We start from the raw sequence: 26,123 nt of genomic DNA on the forward strand, positions 1-26,123 counted from the left end.
AAAATTAATGAGAGACAACTGAAGCAGCATATGAACACTTTTTCTCTCCCTCTCAATTCTCTTTACATCTTTTCTCAGGATTCAGTTCCAGTGGACTAAATTATCATCAGAAGCAAAATAGAACACTAATTTAAAAAGATACACTCACCCCAATGTTCCTAGCATCACTATTTACAATAGCCAAGATATGGAAGCAACTCAAGTGTCCATCAACAGACAAATGGATAAAGAAGTTGTGGTGTATACATACAATGGAATATTACTCAGCCATAAAAAGAAGGAAATTCTGTCATTTGCAGCAATGTGGATGGACCTAGAGAATATCATGCTTCATGAAGTTAGACACAAATACTGTATGATATCACTTATATGTAGAACCTAAAAATAATATAAATGAATGCATATAGTAAAACAGAAACAGACTCACAGATACAGAAAACAAACTAGTGGTCAACAGAGGGAGAAGAAAAGGGGAAGGAGCAAATTAAGAGATATGGAATTAAGAGATACAAACTACTATGCATAAAATAGATATGCAACAAGGATATGTTATATAGCACAGGGAATTAAAGCCATTTTCTTGTAATAACATTTAATGAAGTATAATCTGTAAAAATACTGAATTACTATGAATTAATATGAATTACACCTGAAACAAATACAATATTGTAACCCAACCATACTTCAATTTGGAAAAAGCAAAATCTGTAGTAAAAAGTCTCTCAAGAATTACAACAAATAAAGCAAATGCTTGACAAATCTCAATTCTGTTAACTTTCTCTTCAAGGTTAATGTTGTGGGACTATCTTATAAAAAAGGTCATTTGAGGCCATCTCTATTTAATCCATTTTACATAGTTTGAGATTAAATGATTTCTATTCCAGAGAAAGTACTATTATAAGAAGATTTTGGTTATTTAGCACATCACCATTCAAATAGCACAGATTCAGTTTTTGCTAAAGTAAAATCTATCTAGTCAGTAATTTGTTTGTTCCCCAAATAATTTCACAAACTTTATGTAACAGTTTGTGAGTTCTTAAGGACCTCTGTAGCTCAGATTGACTTCTAATACACTACATCTCACTCTGATTATCATTCTGTTTGTAGAAAAGTTAAATTCAAAATAATGCCTATTACACCTCCATTTTAAGAAAATATCCCATAAAAATGTTATGTTCCATGAGAATGTTTTGAGGATGTTAACCACATTACATGCTATTTTCTTCATGAGAACCCCTAGTAAATTTTTCTCTGAAGATTTCAATTCCAGAAATTTGACTAATGACTTGCATTGAATCTTTTTCTAATCATGATGCTGTCTTTACATTTGTTCCTGAAAAAAATGTACAGCCAAATTCAGGTCCCTCTCTAGGAGGTATACAAGCCCTCCTAGCATTCATTGTTTTTTTTTCACTAACCTTAACTCTAGTATCATGTTATTTTTTTTTCTTTTATCTCCCCCTAAATTTGATTCCTTACTCTAAAAAAACTTGCATCTAAAAAGTTATCTTTGAGTTCAAAAGTGAGAAGCATCTTTGAAATCCAAAGTGAGAAACATTCTACAAAATAACTAGCACTATTCAAAAGTGTCCGGGTCATGAAAAATAAGGAAAGACTGGGGAAGTGTTACAGATTGGAGGAGACGAAAAACATATGACAACTAAATGCAATGTGAGATCCTGGGTTGGATCTTGGAATATCAAAAATAGACCATTAGTAGGAAAACTGGTGAAATTCAAACAAGGTCTGTACATTTACCAATGTAAATTTTTTTTTTTTAAACCAATGTTAATTTCCTGGTTTCAATGATCATACTATGAATAAATAAGATGCTCACATGGTTGGGGCGGGGGAGCTGGGTGAAGGGTGTATGGGGATTCTCTGCACTATTTTTTTAAACTTCTCAGTAAGTGTAAAACTTCGTAAAAAAGTTTTACGAAGTCATCTTCTATCTTTTTTTGTAAGTAGAGTTTTGATACTTACTGCTTGATATTCCCCCAATGTATCCTAATCTCTTAGCTTGCCACTTTATCCCCTTGGACTGCCTCAGAAAATTCTTTTTGTCTAGTGTCAATTCAAATATTGTACTTCAAGGACCATCTTCTCCAGCCTCTGATTACCACAGACCTCAGATTTCTAGCATTGTATTCTAATCAGGAACTTTATTATGTATAGCTATATAGTTTTTAAAGCTCTTTAATGCTTGTATTTCTGATTATCATCACAATAATAAAAGCTTCCAGAAAGCACGGACAGATTTACATTCCTCTTTCTGATCAGCACTGAGCTAAGCATACAGTAAATGCTTGTTAAATATATGTTGACTCATTCACCCACAAATTAGGGAAACTAAAGATTTGTAAGTTTACATCAGCCACTTACCCCCTCTTTGTGCTATTTAACACCAAATACAGGATTAAATGGACAGTTAGTTATGATCTGTATATGGCAATTCTAATAATTCCTTGCTCTCAGAAGTCTCTAAAATGTATGAAACTTCCTTCAACTTAATAAGGTGATCCAGGTTAAATAAACACCATAATCTACATTAGCATGGCAATAATTAATAGAAATACAGGCCTAAATTATAAATATTTAAAATCTTCTTTAAATATCTGTTACAGTTCCTCATGCAATAATAATATAAAGTATAATAATAAAAGCAACTGTCACAAATACGATTCAAAGATACCGATGTTTTATGAGATATTTTCCATGACCCAAGGTTGCTTCCTTAGAGTATTCCTTGGATGTCTACTGATGTGTTAAACTCATGCAGTGGGAACAAATGTCCATTTTCTTTGCCAAGAAAATACCGTAGATGAATATTAAAAACAGTTCTGTTAGCCAAAATTCACATCTGCACACACTTAAAAATGTAGCTTTTCTTTTTTCCAATAATAATTTGTAATACATTGTGAAAAAATTTTAAAATAGTATACAGACCTCTACACCTGGCGGGTTAGTGTCTTAGCCATAGTTTAATGATGCAGCCTGTACTATTACTGAGACTGATCAGTGTGCTCTGTGGACATATGCTTGTATGTGTATGCATTAGTAACTTTTTTGGACACAGATCTCAGCGTGCGATCTCTCTCTCTCTCTAGATTGATCGATCTATCTATCTCTATATATCTGTATATATCAGAATATAAAGTTCAAAATATACCCTAATGTTCTAATTAATCAATTAAAAGAAATAAAATATTTTAAAGGGTATTAAAATTTAAGACGTGGGAGTTAAAGAGATTTTTCTACATAATTTGAGAATTCCAGTACTTTAAAAAACTTCTCCACTATTGAAGTAGTATTTTTTAAAAAAGACATTCAGTTACTGAGAATGACATAGTACAAGCAATGGTGGATTTTTTTTTTCACCCATTTGTGTGTGTGTGTGTGTGTGTGTGTGTGTGTGTGTGTGTGTGTGTGTGTGTGTAGGAGAAATATCTTTTGGGCCTGATTTCAATATTATAGCTTTTGCAAAAATTTTGTAATATTTAAGTAGTAGAGGCTCTCAATCCAATCCAATATTTAGAATATATGCATAAACTATTATTTTAAATCATTTGGTTTAAAAAGAATGATTAATATGGAGAGTCAGGAACAAGAATAACTTGTATCTTAAAAAGAGGTACTTAAAAATACCTATTACTTGGCCTACAATTTGTTTATGTATATTATTGTTATTTAAAAAATCATATATGTGTCATAGGACACAATAAAATAAACTGGGAAACTAAACATGCTCCTGCCTCCATATTCTGTATGTATTTTCTACGATTGGTGTGATTTCATTTGACTTTTCATTTGTTATGTTTGTTTTGAGAAGTCATTTTCTAAAATTTACCAGTCTAGTAATAAAACATGCTACTATGAGAAATAAAATATGTTGATTATATGCTACTTCATTAAATTAAAATTAATCCCTCATATGGAAAACTATTAAATAACAGATACTTATCTGATCATGTAGAAATTCTAAAGAATCTACCAAAAAAGCAACCAGAACTACTGAGTTTAGAAGGTCACAGGATACACGATCACTGTAAAAAACTCAACTATATTTTTATATATTAGTAATGAGCAATTGGGAATTACAGTTAAAAACATGAAATAATTAGGTATAAGTTAACAAAATAAATGTAACATTTATATGCTGAGAACAATAAACACTGATGAAAGAAATTAAAGAAAACTAAATAAATGACAAGATAGTTTAACTTCATGGATTAGAGTACTCATTATCATTAAGAAATCAATTTCTTCCAAGTAAAAAAAAAATCCCAGCAGGATTTTGTGTAGACTTGATTATACCAATTCTAAGAGCAAAGGGAACTATCACAGGCAAAACAATTTTAAAAAAGAGCAAAGTTGGACAACCCATGTTACCTGTCTCCAAGACTGACTATAAAAGCTACAATAATTAGGGCAGTTGGTATTGGAAATGGATAGAAATACATATCAGTAGAATAAATTAGAGTTACTTCACACATGTATGGTCAACTGATTTTCAACAAAGCTGCAAAGGCAATTCAATGGAGAAAAGATAGTCTTTTCAACAAATTATGCTAGAACAATTGAATCTTAATCTATATCTTGCTCGATTCACAAAAATTGACTCAAAATGGACCACAGACACAAATACAAAACTTGAAACTACGAAACTTCTAGAAGAAAATAGGAGAAAATCCTTGTGACATTTGGTTAGGCAAAAATTTCTTAGGTATGACACCAAAAGCACGATCTATGAAAGAACAAATTGATAAACTGGACTTCATAAAAATTAAGAACCTGTGCTCTTTGAAAGACATTGTTAAAAGAATGAAAAGAAGCCATTGACTGTGAAGAGTGTTTACAAATCATGTATCTTTTAAAGGACTTGTATCTAAAATATAAAAAGAACTCTCAAAATTCAATAATAAGAAAATAAACAACTGAATATAAAATTGGAAAAATACTTAAATAAAAACTTTAGCAAGGAACATATTCAGCTGACAAATACACACATGAAAAGATGCTCAACATTATCAGTTACTAGGGACATAAACATGCAATGAAATATACCTATTAGAGTGGCTAAAATAACATTACAAACAAGACTATTACATACTGGTGAGGACACAGAGCAACTGCAGCTATCATACATTGCTGATGGGAATGCAAAACAACACGGCCACTTTGGAAAAACCGTGTGGAAGTTTCTAATAAAATTAAAAAATATATTTAACATAAAACTCCGCAATCCCACTCCTGGCTATTTACCCAAGTGAAATTAAACATTTATGTTCACACAAAACCTTCACGTGAATGTTTAACAACCCAAATATTTTCCAACTGGAGAATGGATAAACAAACTGGTATAAACACCCAAGCAATATTATTATCAATAAAAAAGAACGGTCTACTGCTACACACAATGTGAAAGAATCTCAAATGCACGATGCTAAAGGAAGGAAATCAGACTCAAAAGGCTCTATGTTGAATGAATGATTCATTTATATGACATTCTAGAAAAGGCAAATCTATAGTCACAGATGAGTGGTTACCAGGAGAAGGGGCAAGGGGAGGGAATTAGGGAGACACCAAAGGTCTGGAGGAATATTTGGGGTGATGGAACAGTTATCTTGATTGTGGAGATGGTTTGTCAAAATTTACAGAATTATACATTATCTGTATGTAAATTATATCTTGATAAAAATGTTTTAAAAAGAGAGGAATGAATGAAGAGTTACAGGAGTATAGGAAAGAGCATGATTTCTTATGAGTTGGTGTAGGAAGGAGGAAGCCAGGGACAGGTAACATGTTTGAATGAGGACAATGAGTTTATGGAGTCTTCCAGGCAGAGGGAACAACACGTATGACGCCATGAAGAAAGACTGTTTATAGCCTATTTGTTTACAGAAGGGAGTCCTCTGGGCTGGGCACAGCACATATTGTGTCTGTGGTGGGAGAGACAGTTAAGAAAGGTAAAGGAAGATACCCCTTCATACTCATCATGACAGCTGTTATAAAAATAAAGGAAACCGAAAACAAGTGTTGGCAATAATGTGGAGAAACTGGAATCCTTGTGACCTGCTGGTGGGAATGTAAAATGGTACAGCAGCTATGGAAGACAGTATGGCAGATTTCTCAAAAAAGTAAAAACAGAATTACCACATAATCCAGCAATTCCACTTCTCGATATATGCCCCAAATAACTGAAAGCAGGAACTTAGACATTTGTGTACCCATGTTCATAGCAGCATTCAAAAGGTGTAAGCAACCCAAGTGTCCACTGATGGGATGAATGGATAAACAAAATGTGGTATATACATACAGTGGAATGTTATTTAGCCTTAAAAAAAAAAAGAAATTCCAACATATGTTAGCACATGGATAAACCCTGAAGACATCACGCTAAGTGATAAACACCAGTCACAAGAAGACAAATACTGTTTGATTCCACTCATGTGAAGTACCTAGAGTAGTCAAATATACAGAGACAGAAGATGGAACGAAGGCTGCCAGAAATTAGGGGGAAGGGAACATAGGGAATTAGTGTTTATTCCGTACAGTTTAGGTTTTGCAAGATGAAAGAAGGTCTGGAGGTGGATTGTGGTGATGGCTGCACAAAAATGTAAATGTACTTAATGCTGCTAAACTGTACATTAAAAATTAAGGTAATTAAAATAAATAAGAAGAAAAAAAAGAAAGGTAGAAGAGGAGAAATGAGATTATATAAATCCTTGGTCAGAAAGCTAAGGAGCTGTGGCAAACTCATTTTGTTGTGGGCAATGAAACTAAGTTTTTAAGCAGGAGATGGAAATGCCATTTGCTCACAAGCTACCTTGTCCTGCAATTCTGCCTGATTCCTACTCCACCCTGACAAATGTCCAGACACCTTCTCGGGGGTTTCTCAGGGCACACTGTCCATCAGATCTAGGATGGCTCTGATTTCAGTCAAATGGCATCACAGTCTCATTCGTTACATTATTCTTGCCCATTAAAATAACTCACCTTGAGGGGAAAGCTGTTTTTACACTGCCAGTGCCTGCTCCAACCCAGGAATGACATTTGCCTTTTAGAAAGATCCCTGTCTCAGGAACACAGAGGGTGTCTCATCTTACCTTCTTTTCTTTGAGGCCAGATGGTCCTGTGTCCCTCAGGGGCCTCAGACTACCAGCCAGCTCTGTCTCAGGGGCATTGCCACATCCTCCTTTCATCCCTAGCAGACCCTGGGCTTGACTTTCTTTGGGAGATGAGGGGTCTAAAGTCAGAGAAGCCCACATTTGCTCTGGCCCCTATGAAGATTTCAGAAGCAAAGACGAGAGCCCTAGGAGCAGGCTGCAGGACAGGCAAAGCTGCTTTTTTGATGCTAATGAGGGCGCAGCCTCCCTGCCATGATAGAAAGGTGATTTGGTCAGGGGACAGGGATTCAGGCAGGGGTGAGAGGGGCTGGTGACATCACAATCATCCTGCTCAGTGTCTGATGTCAGCTGATGTAAGGCCAGGCCTGAGGGCCAGCACATCCTTTTCCTTGTGACTCTGATCCCAGGGGCAGAAAACGGGAAGCAGGTTGAAGATGCCCTAGGGCTTAGAGGTAGGGTGACAATATAACTAGATGGTGACTATCGTACATCACTGTTCAGCTTACAAAGTGGTTATAACATAGGACATTTAGAAAATTGAACAATTTAAAAATCACAAATAAAGCCATTCCACAAAGAAATGAACTAGCATATTTCCATTTTCCCCCTAAATATACGCTTATCAGTGGCTTACTTTTTGTCAGTCTCATATCCCATATCAAATCCCTCAAAGTTGTGTTGTCTCCAACTTTAAAATATACCCAGAATCTGACCACCTCTGCTGGTGCCACTCTGGTCTAAGTCCCCATCATCTCTCACTAGGATTACTGCTGTGCCCTTCTAATTGGTTTCTCACCTTTTTTTCTCACACAACCAGAATGATCTTTTCAAGCCTAAGTCAGATCATATCATTCCTTGGCATAATATCCTAATCTTCTTCCATTACTCGGAGTTAAAATTCTTACAACAGCCTCAAAGGGCCTGTATGCTCAGGACCCTTGGGATCCCCCAAACTTCATCTCCCACTCTCCCTCCTTTGTCTACTCCGCTCTCTCCACACTGGCTTCCCTGCTATTCTGTAACCGCACCAGCCACGCTCCCATCTGGGAGTCTTTGCATTGGCCGTTCATCCTATCCGAAATTTTTTCCTCCAAATATCTACATGGCTAACTCAGCTCCTTCACTGACCTTACCAGTGAGGCCAACACTGACCACACACTTTAAATGGTCCCTACTCTGGCACTCCAGAGCCTCCCGTAACTTTCTCTATCATTGTATTCAACAGCACTTAGACACTTCTTAAAATTCTATGTATGTTACTTATGTAGGATGTTCTTGGCTTAAGGTCTGTTTTTCCTGCTAGAATGTGAGCTCTGAGAAGACAGGAATATCTGCCTGTTTTGTTCATTTCTCTATCAAGCATCTAGGACCATGATACACAAAATAGATATTACATGCTAAAAGCATTAAGAATGTGCCATGGCCTGCTAATTGTCCTCTGGCATCTGTTCTTCTTTTTTAAAAATAATAATCACCCAACTTTTAATGTTGCACATGCTAACAAGTTCTTGTTTCTCCAGGCGCAGCCCTAGGACTAAGATTTCTCCAGTGGAATGTGAGAATGATATATGCAATGGCCATAGCACTTCCTGAAAAGCAAATTACTTGTCTTCCTCATCTTCCTTTTCCCTCTTCTTGCTGGTTGGGAAATGGCGACAACTGGAACCATTTAATAAAGAGATGGAAGTTCCATGTTGAAGACGATGGAGCCATTCCACCAGCCAGCCTGGGTTCCTAAACGACCTGCTCAGAATCTGCTCCATCCCCAAACCAGACTGTTATGAGAGAGCAAAATAAACTCCCAATTTCATTTATCCACCATATTTTGGGGTTCTTTTTTTAACAGCAGCTCAGGCTCATTGTGAATAAAATGGAGAAAACTATATAAATTTTTCTCTTTTGATTGATCAATTTAGTGAATTATACTAATAGCATTCCTAGTATCAAGCCATCTTTGCATTCCTGGAATAAAACTCATATGGTCATGGTATATGATGTTTTAAATCACTACTAGATTCTATTGTCTAATATTTGATTTGAATTTTTTTACAATATTCATGAGTAAGATTAACTTGTTTTTAGAGAGATATCTTTTTGGGGTTTTGATATCAATATTAAGCTAACCAAGAAACGGATTACTAAATCATAAGAGATGGATATTTTAAAAGTCAATAATGTAGGTTACCGAAGGCTTTCAGAAGGTTGTACCAATTTATATGTGCACTAACAGCATTTTAGAGAATTTTTGCATCTATGGTTTTTGGTATTATTAATCAAAAACAGTACTTGGTATTATTTAAAATAATGTGTTTATTCAATATGTGAAAAGTAGTATCTTGTCTTAATTAGTATTTTCCTTGATGACTAGTGAAGATAAAGAGGTTTAAGCCAACTGCACTTTTTCTGGTCCATACTACTCAAAGCAATGTACAGATTTAATGCAATCCCTACCAAAATTTCAATGGCATTTTTCACAGAACTAGAACAAACAATTCTAAAATTTGTACAGAACCACAAAAGACCCCTAAATAGCCAAAGCAATCTTGAGAAAGAACAACAAAGTTGAAGGTATCATGTGCCCTGATTTCAAACTATGCTACAAAGCTACAGTAATCGAAACAGTATGGTATTGATCTAAAAATAGACCTATACATCAGTGAAACAGAACAGAGAGTCTAGAAATAAAACCACACATATATGGTCAATTTATGACAAAGGAGGCAAGAATATACAATGGAGAAAGGACAATCTCTTCAATAGATGGCGTTGGGAAAACTGGACAGCTACATGCAAAAGAATGAAAGTGGACCACTTTCTTACACTATATACAAAAATAAATTCAAACTAGGTTAAAGGCTTGAATGTAAGACTTGAAATCATAAAAATCCTGGAAGAAAACATTGGCAGTAAACTCCTTGAAATCAGTCTTAGCAATGATGTTTTGGATGTGACTCCAAAGGCAAAGGCAACAACAGCAAAAATAAACAAATGGGACTACATCAAACTAAAAAGCTTCTGCACAGCAAAGTCAACTATGAACAAAACGAAAAACCAACCTACTGAATGGGAGAAGATATTTGCAAAGCATATATCTGATAAAGGATGAATATCTGAAATATACAAAAAACTCATACAACTCAACAACAAAGACCAAACTGATTAAAAACTGGGCAGAGGATCTGAATAGACACTTTTCCAAAGGAGACATGCAAATTACCAAGAGACACTTGAAAAGATGTTCAACATCACAACTCATAGGTAAATGCAAATTAAAACTATAGTGAGATATCACCTCACATCTGTCAGAATGGCTATTATTAAAAAGACAAGAGTGGGGGAGGATATAGCTCAAGTGTTAGAGCACATGCTCAGCATGCATGAGGCCCTGGGTTCAGTCCCCAGTACCACCTCTAAAATTAAATAGATAAATAAATAAACCTAATTACCTCCCTCCAAAAAATAAATAACAAAAATAAAATAAATTTTAAAAAAAGACAAGAAATTATAAGTGCTGACAAAGATGTGGAGAAAAGGCCACCTTCGTACACTATTGGTGGGAATGTATATTGGTGCAGCCACTATGGAAAACAAGAAATTAAAAAACAGAACTACCATATGATCCAGCAATTCCATTCTAGGTATCTATCTGAAGAAAGTAAAAACACTAATTTGAAAAGATATATACACCCTTATATTCACTGCAGCATTATTTACAATAGCCAAGATATGGAAATAACCTAAGTAGCCATCGATGGATGAATGGATAAAGAAGATGTGATACATTTATATACAATACAATATTACTCAACCATAAAAATAAAGAAATCTTGCCATTTGCAGCAACATGGATAGACCTTCAGAGTTTTACACTAAATGAAATAAATCAGAGAAAGACAAATACTGCATGATTTCACTCATATATGGAATCTAAAAAGCAAGATAAACAAACAAAACCAAACCAAACCCATACTCACAGATATAGAGGATAGTTTTGAAGGTTGCCGAGGAAGGAGAGGTTGAGGAATGGCACAAAATGGGTGAAGGGGATAAAGTACAAACTTCCAGTCATAAAATAAATAATAATCAATAAAATAAAATAAATAATGGGAATATAATGTATAGTATGGATAATTATAGTCAATAATATTGTATTTCCTTATAATGGTCTATTATGAAAAAGAATACGAAAAGGAATATATATATGTATAAGTGAATCACTATGCTGTACACCAGAAATTAACACAACATTGTAAATTGACTATATGTCAATTAAAAAATAATAAATAAATAAAATTTTTAAGAATATTGTATTAACTTTGTATGATGACAGATGGTAACTAAATGTATTGTGTTGATCATTTTTGTAATGCATACAAATGTCAAATTACTATGTTGTACACATGAAACTATTATAATATTGCATATCAAATAGGTTTTGATTAAATTAATCAGTCAGACACCCATAGGTTTGTCCATGAAGCCAAAAAAATCAAAAGAATTGTATAACGATCTGTACTAATTTGAACACACATACACACACTAAAATACCCACAAAAATAAACATATGCATAAAAGCCCTTTGGGCACAAATACCTGATCATTTTACCTACTCCCAATTCTTTTAGTTTGGATCTCAATCTCTGAAGATGGCAAACAAACTGCTCTATTTTCAATAGCTTCTCAAGTCAAAGTACTATGTTTTGTTGTCCTGACCTAAGAGATTTTTTTTCCCCTTTATTTTAGGTAAAAAATTTTCCCATAAGAAAGTCCAAAATGATAAAACCAACAATATCTGGTGATAGGCAGAACTCCCATTTGTAATGGTGCAATTAGAATATTAGGAAGTTAGGCTACAGAATGACAAGCATTAATCTTGCAAATTTTAAATGTTTAACTTTAAAAATAAATAATGATTCATTTATAATTCTAGATTTTGTTTTCAAATAACCCTAATATAAAATACACTGTCTTTTAATTTTCTCCAAGTAGCTCCCTAGCCTAGGGAAACTAGACTTTGAAGTTAAGCTATTGATTTGCTCTCCCTTATTGCCAGAAAACAGGAGTGCTCTTTAACATGGAGCAGAGGCAGAGGGAGAAAGAGCAAGAGATTCGCCAGGAAACAGTGAAAGCTGCTGCAACTGGAGCAGTGCACTTTCATCTCTACCCATGACTCTGCAGCCCCACTCAGGAGGGGATGGTAAAACCCTGACAACGTAAATACTCCAGGCTGAATGATGATAGATACTCTGCTATTTTTGTTTAATAAGCAAACACTCCATACACGATTCCAGTATTTCTTTAGTGGAAATCACTGTGATTCTACTCCGAATCAGAAAAAGTAGGAAAGAGCTGGAGACTGATGCAAAACTGAGTCTCTAAGAAACACACAATTCCTCTTGTTACATAAGGACATACATTAACTGATGTAACTGAACTATTTGGTTTGGCTTGATTTGTATATACTGTCAAAATGACAAAAAGTCTTGCTTTTTGTATAAGGTGGTTTACAGTTGAGGTCATTTACAGATATATTAAAATTCTAAACCTTAATATAAGTGAACACCAATCCATCATATTCAAATCATGTACACACCCAAAGTTTTCCAAGTTTCCCTTTGTGCAAGTTTCTTTCTTTTGTAGATTAATTTACTGTTATGTTTAGAGGTATCATTAAAGTCCATTATTTCAAGCTGTGGCTTATACACCCAGAAGACACCATGCCAACTCGAAGTTCATCAGCATTTGTGGAATATTGTAAAAATCAAACTGGATGTTGTCTGACAATCACTTTTTATAAACCTGAATTATTTGAGTTTAATATTTAATTTAAAAATTTAAGGATACAAAACTTCACATTTTTAGCAAAGGAAAAAGTCAAGGAAAAGATCAAAGTAAAAAGAACAGAATTGAGATTAGAAATCCATTTTAAGCCAAAATGACAATGTCTTCATAAGTTAATATTAATCCTTTAATTATAAATTTCAAAGGTTTAAGTAGTTTCTATGACCTTAGCTTTGAATAATTATGCCATATGGAGCTTTTCTTAAATTTGAAAAAGATGCTGAATTGTTGCTCAAAGCCTTTTATGACTTCAGGCTGGCAGAATTCCAGTATAATCCTTCAGATACCATTAAAATTATAGACCAGGAACCCAAGCTGGTAAATACTATGTCAATTTCATAAGAGCTTTTTACTTAGTAAAGAACAGTGTGGAAAATGTTTGATGTGTGTTCATATATTTTAAAATATCAAATCATGAAGCTTAAAATATCTACTTATACTGGAGATTTCACAAAGGAATTGGCAGATTACACGAAACACAAATAATTTTGTATATCATAAAATTAAATGACAAAATTAAAAGGCAGATGCCAAAAATACTTGCCACAAAGAGTTTTATCATCCTAAATGTACAACAAGTTTATATAAGCGATGAAAAGAACACTAGGACATTAATAGAAGAGAAACTGACAAAGGATATGAACAGACAGTTCTCAAAAAATGAAATACGAATAACAAATCCATTACAAATGTTCAATTTCACTCTTAAAGACACAAATTGGAAACAATAAATGTTTTTCACCAAAAAATACCAAAAAATAAAGAAAAATATTAATACTAAGAACTAGATAAAATAGATATTCTGTTAGGGAAAATATAAATTAGTACAACCTTTTGGAAAAGGAATTTGACCCTGTAATTCTACTGGGATATTAAACTAAGGGAAAAAAATTGAAATGCTGGCAAATTTTTTTGTATAAAGATGTTAATTTTTGCATCAATTTAGACAAAATTTTTTTTTCAAAAGTAAAAGGCAGAGCTGTTTATTTAGTATGCTCTCAGTCAGCTAAGTTAATACAGCTATTGATACATACATTAAATTATTACTGTTGGTTATCTGTGGGTGTTGATAGTATTAAGGAATTTTACACTTCTCTATTTTCCATATTTTCTAAAATATCTTCTATTTCAAGAAAGGTTATTTTTTGAAATAGCTGGATAGATTTCTGAAGGAATGGTAAATTTTAACTACCAAAGGTTTAATAAAACTTCTGAGAATTACTGACTACCATCATTTAGTAATGTTCTTCAATTTTTCAAAGGTTCATATTTTATGGACTTTGTTTCAATTTGGTTTGAAAAGATTTTAAAAGGCTGGAAAAGCAGCTTTCACTTTGCAAATGTCAATCATTTATTCTCTTGGATTCTCTATTTCAAGTATTTTGACCTTGTGGAGGTATTTCATGTTTCTCTTAACTCAAAGCCATTGAAGATACCATCTGGGTCTAAATTGCTGCTGACAGAGACTCAGGTAGGCTCTGGACTTAGGATTCTTTTATAACCTTAACATTGTGTGTGCTACTGAAACAACCCAGACCCACAGGGAAGGTTACATTTAGGTAATTTATTATTCTGGCATTTTTCTCTTCTTTTTGAACCTCAACTTTATACTTAATGAGAGAAAAATCTATTTCTAAACCCCTCACTTCTGACTGGATTTTGAAATGCTAGCAAATATTTAACTTTCAGATTTATTTAAACATAGCAAAACATAAAGCCCTTTACCAGACACAGTGAGATGAATTCAAGGAACATGCACAGTGACACAACAGGCTGGCAACAGAATTACCTACTAGTTTATTAGCGTTAATTCAAATTTTTAGAGTAAGAACTCAAATGTCTACTAATTTTGTGTAGAAAAATTAAAACTATGTTTAAAAAAACTTTATGCTTTGCATTTATTACTAATATGAACAAAATGACAATACTAAACAAATATTTGAATATAAAGATGTGACTCCAAAGTATTTATAATGGATTGAAATCAAATTTGGAGGAATCAATAACAGTTTTTAATTTACTTTTATTACCGTTGATAGTTGCTATGCTGAATTTCTCAGTTCATCATCGTTCTTTTATTCACTTGCTTAACATTTATGAATGTCTACTGTGTACGAGGCACCATGTATGATCCTGAAACTTCAGAAAGGAGTATTTCACAAGGACTATTTCAGGGAACTCACAGTTCAGTTCTTCCCTGCATTTGGAAATCCTTTAACTAGTTAAGGAAAAACATTTATCCATCAGAAATAAAAATTACTCTTCATAGCAGAAACTCAGCACTTGTATTTTATCATATGGACTTTGGGACTGGTTAATTCCACCATCTAGACAAAAACCAAACTCACAGCACTAAACACTAGCCATTTAATGCTCTCATCCTGTTCCCCAGACTCCCTTGAGGGCACCAAATACCTGCGTTCTAATTCACCTCCTTGGCATCTTTATTCACGTCAGCTAAAATTACCATGTTAAAACCTCGTTTTTATCTTCTTGTGTTACTTGGGTTCTCAGTTTAATTCCGGGGCATCCCATTCTTCCAGCCTCATCCCGTTACTTCCCTCCTCTACCTGCAGAGCGTCAATTCTACCTGAGCCAACTCTTTTACATCCTTTTCCTTTCAGCTGCATTCTGGCCAACTGCTCAGCCTGAACCCTGGTGTTTCACTTTTCTTAACATTCCTCACTCTGAGCAGACTACTGTGATGCTTTGCTCAGGATAGAGATGATATCAGATAAACACTCTTCTCAAGTCTTGTTATGGAACTCCTTTGTATCTTTACCACTTCTCTTCTTCCTCCATCCCTCCTTGAAAGTCACGGCTCCTATCATTAACTAGCTTAATTTATACCAGGTGCGCACCTGCCACGTGCCAAGATTTCTAGACGTGTACAGAAACGAACAAGATAGACAAGGTCCTGCTCATGAGTTTATGGTCTAATGGGGAAAACAGAAAATAAACAAGTGGAAAAATGAAAAGATGAATTCTGGTAGTAAGATGAGTGATGAAGACAATGAGGGGACAGGTAGGTGGGAGAGGTAGGCAAGCCTTTAGATGGAGAGGTGAGGGAAGGGCATCCTGCGGAGAGCACAGGGATGAAAAGGAGGATGACTACAAGCAAATTGTGGGGAAGAACATTCCAGGCAGAGGGGGCGGAAGAGTAAAGACCTGAAGGCAGGAGAGAGCGAGGCACGTTCCAGGAACAGACCCTCGTCTTATGCAGCTGGATCCTCAAGGCCAAGGGGAGAGGCTGGGCCGGGGCTGGTAATTCCACTTGCACCCTCATCTCCCAGACCACAAGCCATCAGTCATCTACAGTTCTCTCCATCATGACCCTCTTCCTCTCCATTAGTCCCTCTCAAGTATTTCAAGACATTTTCAGCCTAAACATACACTTTCCTTAACTCCTGCTGCTCGCTGGAACTGCACCTTCCTTTTAGTATCAGATTTCCCCCAACAATAGTGTATTCACCAATGCCCAGGTCCTCACTCCTCTCTCATGTGTCTTTTGCAACCATGTTCCTGTTCACTTTATCATTTTTCAGGGCTCTGTCCAAGATCATCAATGACTTCTCAGTTTCAGATCCTGTGACCTTTCTTCCACCCTCTTCCTCCCTGAGTTTCTGTCACATTCTTTACAATCCTCCTTTCCAAATACTCTCTTCCTTTAGTTCCATGAAAATACAATCTTCTCATATTCCTCTTACCTTAATGACCCTTCTTTGACTGTTTCCTCCCCGACTTCTTAAATGAAGTCTTTCACAGCTGTTTGTTTTCTGTCTGTTCTCCTCTCCTGAGCGGGCTCCCTCTCTGTGGGTGACTCCTACAGCTCTTTCTTCTACTCCTGACTTTTCTTTGATTATATACAAGTAGTCCTTCGATCGCAAGTGAACATCACAACTAGGTGTTGTGATGGCTCTTCAAATACAACTGAAGTTCATTGCCGAGTTCATCCTCTTCCTCCCCAAGCCAGAAACTTCCCACGTTCCCCATTCATTAAGGGCTGAGTTTATACTTAACAAGTCTAATCAGTGCCATCTCTGAGCTCATTCTCAAACATGTCTCCTCTGGCCCATTGTCACTGCTAAACTCTGACTACCTTCCCGCACCTCGAATGTGCCCTCAGGGGCCTCTCACCTGGATTAATCCAGTCCCCGCCAACTACTTCTACCGCTATGGTACCTTGCCAACACCGACTGAGAGATTTTCCTAATAATCACTTGCATCTTGACACTTCATTGCTTAAAAACCTTCAGTAGCTTCTCACTGTTTACCCAATGAAGCTGAAACACTTATCATAGCTTTGGAGACTTGCACTGACCCCGAGCTATTTTTCAGCCTGATCACTAACCACTCTCCTTGAGTGACTTCTATGCCACATACATGGTTCGTTTGCTCTTGCTGTGGTTACTCCTTTGGCTTAGAATGCCACCTTGCGTATCTACTCATCAAAACCCTACAAATTACTTACACCTAGTTCAAATGACGTCTCTTCCTGATAATTTTCCCTGATTTTCTTAATTCCCCCCCAACTCACACTCTGCCTTGCATTACAGTTATCCATGGATGCATGTGTGCTCTCCTGTCACTACTGTTGTATAATCTCCTTAATGACACTGTCTTTTCTTCTCTTTTTCCTGTGTAATCCTATAGTGCCTGGAGTAATGCCTTTGGGATATAGAAGATATTCCAGAAATATGTGCCAAATAAATTACTGATGGTTTTTAATACTAATTTCTCTTATTAACTGTAACTTGTCAATTAGTAACACATATAAACCTCTACTTGAAAATTTTCATTTATTAAAAAAATGTAAAATGTGAATATATGATGCAACAAAATGAAAGCATGAATTGTACATTTTATAAGTCTGGCTTTACTATGTTCATTTTTTTTTTAATTCGAGGTGCACTGGTGTCTGAGCCATTTAAGAACATTTCCTTGTAAATACTTTGAACTGCTGGTAGAGACGAGTGAGGCCAAGGTGGGGTGTGTACCAGTTCCAAGAAAGGTGAGTGTAACACCATTTCACTCCCCATCGGTCTCTCTTTTGCTATTGTCAGAGGGCTAAAACTATCGATATATACGGAATACACAAATAGAAGGATGTTCCCCTAATTCCTGAAAATTGGTATATTTTAGCATCAGAGCATGATTACTTTTCACTGCTTTGATGGAATTATCACTAACATCCTCACTTGGATGTATAAAAGGCATCTCAGCTGGGACGTGTCCCACTTGCCCTAATGACTCTCATAGTCATCTCTCTGCAAAGGGAAACTCCATTTGCTTACTGGCTCCAGCAAGTCACCTTGGAATGACTCTGGACTCCTAGCTCTCACTCTCTCTCTCTCTCCCTCCACCCTCTCCCTCCCCACATCAGAACCAACAGCAAACCCTATCAGCTCTACCTTCAGACATAACCTGAATTTGATCAGTCATCACCTTCAGAGCTACGGGCCAGGCCCAAGCATCCATCATCTCTTGTCTAAATTACTGCAGAAGCCTTTTAACTAGTCTCTCTACTCCCATCTTTGCCCTCAGATGCGCAGTCTATTCTCAGCATGCGCAGTCTATTCTCAGCATGCGCAGTCAGAGAAATTTCATTCAAATGTGCCAGGTCATGTTACTCCTCTGCTCAAAACCCACCAAGCTTTCTCTACTCATGAGAGTCAAAGCGGAGCTCTTTCAAGGGCCTACAAAAACCACCAGGGCCTCATACATCCCTTCAGGTTCTTCCCTGACCCCATCACCTCTTCCTTCTCTTCCTCCATCATCATCTCCAGCCACATCGACCTCCTTAATGTTCCTGTAAGAAGCCAGGCTCACTCCTGCCTCTTTAGAGACCTTTTCTATTTATCTCTGAGTTCAGAGCTTGGCTGCCAAGGGCAAAGTTTAAAATCTGACTCTCAGATAATTTAAGCTATTACTACTATAAAGTAAGCACCTTAGGACCACAATCTATGTAAAATTGATGGAGTAGTGCCTAGAATGGTGTTGTATGCTCGGTGAGGACTCAGCATTTAAAGATGAAGAAGAGGTAGAAAAAATAAGCAAAATTAGAAGATTCTTACTATACCCTTGCAAAGGGTATCCTTTCCAAGTTTCTTGATCCTATGATATAGATCGGTCTTAAACAGGGGCAATTTACAGTTGTTATGATTAATAGCAATTTACATTTACTACCCGAATAAAATATTTACACTTTTCTAGAACATCAGAAGAACAAATACTTGAAACTGTATCTGGAATATAGGTCAACTCAAAATGTGTAAACATTATACTGACATACAGTTTAAAAATATATAATTCTAAAGAGAGTTCTTCATTTGAAATATCAGTCTGGGAAAATATGTCATCATTTATGTGACACTGTTATAAAAAGCTGTAAAATCTAGAAATGACTATTAGACAATCTAGAAAAGACCTGAAACCTAGTCTTAACTTAGAAAAACTCAGGGTTATAGCCCAAATACCCCAATCGGTATATCTGACAATATCAGAACGCTGTTTTATCGAATGTCTATTTAATTACTGTGGAATGAGCTATTCCATACAATCCCTTCCATGAAAGTCAAGGGAAAAGCTAGGAGACCTACCTCCCTTAGACAGACAGCAAGATACTTGGGTTGCTCATTTGAGTAGTTTATAAATTTAAAGAGTTATTCTATGCCCACCACCTTTTGGAAATTAAATATAAGGATTGTAGCAGTGAATTTCAAACATGGGTCTCAACTGTCTATAAAAATCCCAGTTGGGTATCTTACCTTCTCCAGCGTCATCTCTGTCTCAGCAGCGTGCGTCTTTTTCAGCTCTATCTTCATCCTTTCTGATTCAGCCTTCAGTTTGTTGACAGTAGTCTCGTGGTCCCGCGCAGCCCTCTGCTTCTCCTCTTCACGAAGAAGACCGAGCTCCACCAGCTGCTGTTTGCGCTGTGAGTTCACATTAATCAGCTCTTCCCTCAACTTGTGAACTTGCGCCTCCATGTCAGCAATGACCTTGTTTTTGAAAACGGAAAAATGGGCAGAGGATATGAGTAGGAAAGTCATATAAGAAATTGCAAAAGGCTACCAAACATACAAAAAATTCACTCCTTCCTTCCCTCTCTCTCCTTCTTACCTTCCTTCCCTCCTTCTCCAGTCCTATGTCATTTCTTTCTCACTTACATGCAGATACTACCTTAAACATGTCACCATATACAACATAGTCAGTTTCCCTTGTTTTGAATATCTGTGTAAATGGAATATTACATGTATTCTTCTACAATTTGCTTCTTCAAATATTCAGCATTATGCTTCTGAGATTCACCTAGTACTTGCTATTGTATTTTTGTTTTTATTTCATTGATTTCTGCTCTTATTTCTGTTATGTCCTTCACTCTACATTCTTGGGTTTTTTTATTCTTCTAATCTCATATTTGGGATATTTAACTCTTTTATTTTTATCCTTTCTTCTTTTTCTGATTTATAAACTTAAGACTATAAATAGCTCTCTAACTATTGCTTAAAGTTTAATCTCTCAGGTTTAAATATATGATCTTTTCATGGCTATTTAGTTCAAAACATTTTTTAACTTTCACTATTATTTTTTCTTTGACTTAATGATCTATTTAAAAGTATGTTTCTTAATTCCCAAACATATGGGGTCTATTAGTTTCCTAGGGCTGTCATAACAAAGTACCACAAACTGGGTGGCTTAAGACAATACTTACTCTCTCAAAGTTCTAGAGGCTAGAAGTCTGAAACCAAGGTGTTAGCAGGGTGGGTTCAATCTGGAGGCTCTGAGGCAGAATTGGTTCCATGCCTGTCTCCAAGCTCAGTGTTTGCTGGCCATCCTTGGCGTTTGTTGGTTTGTAGGTTCATCAGTCTAACCACTGCCTCCATCTTCAGGTGAATCTGAGTGTCTGTCTCTGTGTCCAAGTTTCCCTCTTCTTTTAAGAACACTGGTCATATTGGATTTAGTGCTCATCCCTAATCCAGAATGACCTAATTTTAACTTGATTGCATTTGCAAAGACCCTACTTCCAAATAAAGTCACTTTCATGGGTTCTGGATGGATATAAAATTTTAGGGGCGCATCAATCAACTTAGAACATGGAATTTAATGACTGTCTTTTTGTTATTCACTTCCAAGTGCATTGTGGCCAGAGAATGAAGTCTGTATTACATTAATTCTTTGAAATTTGTTAAGACTGCTTGATGGCCATTTATACAATTTTTAAAGCTTCTTGAATGATTGCGAGGAAATATGTACTCTATATTTTCTGAAGTTGTTGGGTGCTGTGTTCCATACAAATCCATCAGTTCAATTTATTATGTTGAAATATTCTATGTCTTACTGATTTTTTTCTTTACTTGAGCTATCGATTACTTAAAGATGTGTTAAAATCCCCCACTCTAATGGTAGGTTTATTTCTCTCTGTAGCTCTGTTAAATTTTCTTGTATGTATTTTGAGGTTTTAAGGTCCATGTAAGTTCTATACCTTACTGTTAATTAGATTTTTTGTTTTCAAATAGTGATGCTCAGCCTCTTTTGATTTTGCCTTAAAGACACTTTCATCTGAGATTAACAGATTTTAATAGCAGCTTTTTAGAGGGAAGATAATATTTGTTTGGTATATTTTTAACCACTCTTTTACTTTAAACCTTTTTGTATCCTCAAGTTTTAGATATCTGTCTTATGAATAGCATATATTTTTATTTTTAAGACTTCTTTTAAAAAATTAAATCAACCTTTCTCTGTTAAACGGAGCATTTAGTCCAACTTAGTCCATTCGTTTGTACATGCTAACATATTTGCCTTTATGTTTTCCTCTTATTTTGGGCCATTTGCCCTACCTTTTGTATGTTTTGTTTTTCTCCCTACTTTTCCTTCTTTTATTCTAAATGAATAAATTTTTTTGCTCCTTCAATTTCCTTCTCCTCTCTAATTTGGAAGTGATCTACTATATTTTCTTTCAGTGCTCACAGTAAGAGGCCTCAACACCCAAGTTTCACTTATCAAATTTTAAAGTTAATTATTTTTATATCCTCTTAAACAAAAAAAAAGAAACTCAGGACGTTTTAAGCCCTGTTGCAGTCTTCCATACTTATATGCTAGAGTTGTTATTTTCAGTTTGTTTTGTTTTTATCAACTCAATACTGCTAATTATTTTATTCCGTCAGTAACTGCTTAGATATATCCATTTATTGCCACTGTCTTACTCCATCATTCCTTCCTTCCATCCAACCATTTTCCTCTAGCCCCAAGTGCATCCTTTAAGTTATCTGAAGAAGTTTAGTGGCAAGCACTCTCAGTTTTCATTAATTTGAAAATGTTTTTATGGGTGTTGTTGAAAAGTCAGATGCTATTCATTGGAAGATAATTTGCTTTTATCTCTCTGCTTTGAAGATCTTCTCTTTGTGTTTTGTGTTCTTCAATTTTTTTATTTCTCTAAATATGTGCAGAGAAATAAAAAATGTGTAATATGTGTAGATATATTTTTACTTATTCTGATTGGGACACGCTACTCCTCTGAATCTGTTTTTGTAAGTACTGGAAAATTCTCAGGCATAACCTATTAATTTAATATCTCTGTTCCACTCTTTATGAACTCACATAGATGTACATTAGATTTTTCCATTCTTTCATTTCACTGAACCTCTCTCTCATATTTTTTTCTCAGATGCTCCTGACAACTGGCTTATAGCTATGAATTTTCAGGGGCACACCCCCCCCAATGCTAACACTGTTTCTAGTTCACTGGTTCCTAACTCACCCACACACGGTGGTTGTGGCCCTTTGGTGCCCCAGCTTTGCGCACGGTGGTATCCTAGATTTCCCACCTTAAGCAAACCCTGGGCTTCGTTTTTACCCGCTGTGCCCAAAAAAAGCCCCCTCAAAATTCAAGTGCACCCAGTTTTAGAAAAGGTCTCCAAGGTGAGAACTGTCTTCAGTGCTCTGCCTACACCTCTGGGTTTCTGTTTTCATTTAGATGTTGATATCTGAGTATCCTCACTTAGTATCTTGTGAATATATTCAAGAAGATGTTCTTTAAAAAAATTATATCTAGGCTTTTAATTGTTTTTCAGAGGAAAAGTAGATCAGGGAACCTAGGACGCCCTGCTCCCAGATGAACAGGTAGTTCAGGCTAAGGGGAGTTATCACCATCATCGCCACTGTCATCGTCATTATTGCTGTTGATTCATTAGCTGTGAACACAACACTTCCTGAAACATGACAATAACTGTTCTATGTATGATGTACTTCAGCAAGCTCTGCATGAACCAACATTCCCCTGACTGGAAATCAGAAAATCCAAAAGTGACAGTAATGACAAAAGTTACATTAGGATGCTGGGAACAGGAATACAAAGCTAAATGACGTTGCTTTCCAAATCAAAATATATACAATAAGAGATTACTCTATTTTCAATATAAATCGTGTATCATTTATCTGAATGTTAGCAATTTTACAATTTCTACATGATAAATAATAATTGCTAGTATCTTGAGTATTTATTTTGCACCAGGCATCTTATGTAGATTATTTTATTTACTATGATAGATATTAAATAACCCAACATGATAGATATTAACATACAAAATTTTCCTTTATCTTGGATTGTGGTTAGTACACAGAATTTTAACTACTGACCCCGCCCATCTACACTAGATTGGAAGAGACATGAACTACAGATGGATGGTCAAACACATTAATGTTGGAAGAGAAGAAAGGGTTTAAATAACAAACCTTAGCCCCAGGGTTGGGGGTGATAGGTGCTCCATTTTTATTCTGCCTCCCTGAAGAAAAAGCTGATTTGAAGTGGATGGATGGCCCCAGGGGAATGAGCAAGAGGACTTTACAAAAAAGGCAAGGAAAGTATGCAATGTTTTAAAGTGCATCTGCTTCCTTGCTTCACAGATGCAGTGACATTTGTATACTGGTGGACAGCTATAGACCAACTATCCTGAAAACAAAGCCCCTTGCTCTCTCTCTATTCCCTGTTTTATGATTCCTCCCCTTTGAATACTTGGACATAGTAAGAAAAGAGATGGTTAATTTAATCATGTTCTGAAATAGAGAAGAAATCTTCTAAGAGCCGACAGACTTAGGGAGTGATAACAGTTACGTTTTTAGGAGGCAAAATAGTCTTTTAAAAAACAGTCATCTCAAAATGGCAGACGAGGATGGGCTACTGACTTTGTTTCCCAGAATCAACCATGGAGAAACCACAGGAAGCATGAATCTGAGATATTAACAATTACAACAACCACAACGGTAAAAACAATAGCAAAAACAAACTCAGAGGAGCTCCTGCAGAGAACAAAGGCTGTCCTGAACTGCAGACTATGTGTCTGTGGAAGGGAAGGGGTTGCAGCCTGGGAAGAAAACCAGGAAACTGTAAGCTGTAAGAAGGGGGATTGAAAGAATGCTTTGTTCTCTGCTCTTGACTCTCCCTTTTGTTGCCATGGGACAATCTTAAGTGTCCCATTGCCATTTTGGAATCAAGAACCCAACGTGACCTTGCGATATCTGGTCAGACCAAGGCAAGCAAATGCCTTGCTGGGGTGAGGAGTTGAAGAAAAAGGTGCAGACTTATCAGAACTTCTGGGGCATTCACTCTTTCACATTGCCCACTCCAATTTCCAGAACTGATGATATTTAACCTTAGAAACTGCCTCCTCCTATTGCTGTTTATTTCCAAGAGGTTAAAGGTGAATTCCTGAACAGCAGATTTTCCTGAGTAGCTATGAACGGCAGAGGTGCCGCAATGGAGTGCTCTGTTTCAGGGTCTGCCATCTCCCCCTCCTTCCGTAAACTCAGCCAGCAAGTCAAGAGCTAAAGCCTGGCCTTTTGCTCTTTCCAGTAGATGTTACCACTTAGACTGTTTGATAGTTCCAGGGGAATATTAGCTCACTGGCCAAATTAAAAATCCCTGAGGAGTGAAACAACTATCAAAAAAACCCCCAAAAAACCCAACAACTAAATGGCATATATCATCTGAAGCAGTACAGCTGGAACAGGTGGATAAATAACTTTTAAAAAGCATAATAAATAAATAAATATTTATATATACATATATATGTGAGTATATATGCATAAAAGTATACTAAAAAGGGTAAGCAAAGAAATTAGAGACATAAAGCAGGAATAAGAAGTCATAAACGAAGGGAAAAGTGGCGATGACGGGAGAAAGAAACAGTGAGCTATAGCCAACGAACGGAATTATAAACTGCAAAAGATGATCAAATTGAAGGACTCTCCCAGAAGACACCAGGAAAAGGCAGAGATAGGAAATGTAAGAGAGAAGCTGAGATCTGAAGAGGACAGAGGAAGTGACAACATTGTGATAAATGGAGCACAACACTCTGAATGTTTGTGTCCCCCAAAATTCGTATGTTGAAAACCTAATGCCCACAGTGATGATTCTAGGAGGTGGGGCCTTTAGGAAGTAATAAATGCCTTTATAAAATGGGATTACTGCCTTTATGAAAAGAGACCCCAGAGAAATTCCTTGTTCCTTCTACCAAGTGAGGACAGAGAGAGAAGATGCTGGCTGTGAACCCTCATCAGAATGCGACCACGCTGGTGCTTTGCTCTTGGACTTCCAGCGTCCAGAGCTGGGACAAATTTCTGTCCCAACTCGTCGTACTTTGTTACAGCAGCCCAAGTGAACTAAGACATGGAGTCTGAGAAGAAGAGACATGGAAAGATTTTATCCAAGTTCATTCTGATTTGAAAGCCTTTGCTTTTAATCATACACTATACTGTGTCAAAGTAGTGAGAATTTCTCATAAAGAATGGTATTTCTAAGCAGTGTAGTATGTATTTTATTCATTTATCCTTATTGTGTACCTCTAATCCCTAATTTTCACTATGACTAGTACAAAGTTAACATGCCAGTCATAGGCATTAAATCTTTACAAAAAATTAAAAAATCAAAAAATGTTAGTTTTCCAAAGGCACTAACACCATCCCAAACTGAATTTCAGTATTTGTTAATGTATATAAAAATATTTTTAAGGGTATAATCACTGCATAGGTGCTGTTCTACGTTTTCCCACACCTGGTTTTACATCTTTATTCTTATTTATTAGTGTATTTGTTATTTTTAGTGGCTCTATGGTATTTCATCAGTACGATCTATCATAACTTACTTAATCATATTATTTT

The 26,123-nt window shown here is 36.0% G+C and overlaps 1 protein-coding gene across 3 annotated transcripts in view; it reads right to left on the minus strand.

Annotated features, from left to right (window-relative positions):
- The window catches only part of CEP112 (centrosomal protein 112), a 373,207-nt gene that overhangs the window by 132,199 nt on the left and 214,885 nt on the right, over positions 1 to 26,123 (minus strand). For all 3 annotated transcript variants that reach the window (XM_032457024.1, XM_032457025.1, XM_032457026.1), the window contains one exon: positions 19,736 to 19,966. In XM_032457024.1, the coding sequence (XP_032312915.1) occupies positions 19,736 to 19,966 (231 nt within the window). The remainder of the gene's footprint in view (positions 1 to 19,735; positions 19,967 to 26,123) is intronic.

The sequence above is a fragment of the Camelus ferus genome, chromosome 16 (genome assembly GCF_009834535.1).
Source record: "Camelus ferus isolate YT-003-E chromosome 16, BCGSAC_Cfer_1.0, whole genome shotgun sequence".
In the NCBI taxonomy this organism is placed as follows: Eukaryota; Metazoa; Chordata; class Mammalia; order Artiodactyla; family Camelidae; genus Camelus; species Camelus ferus.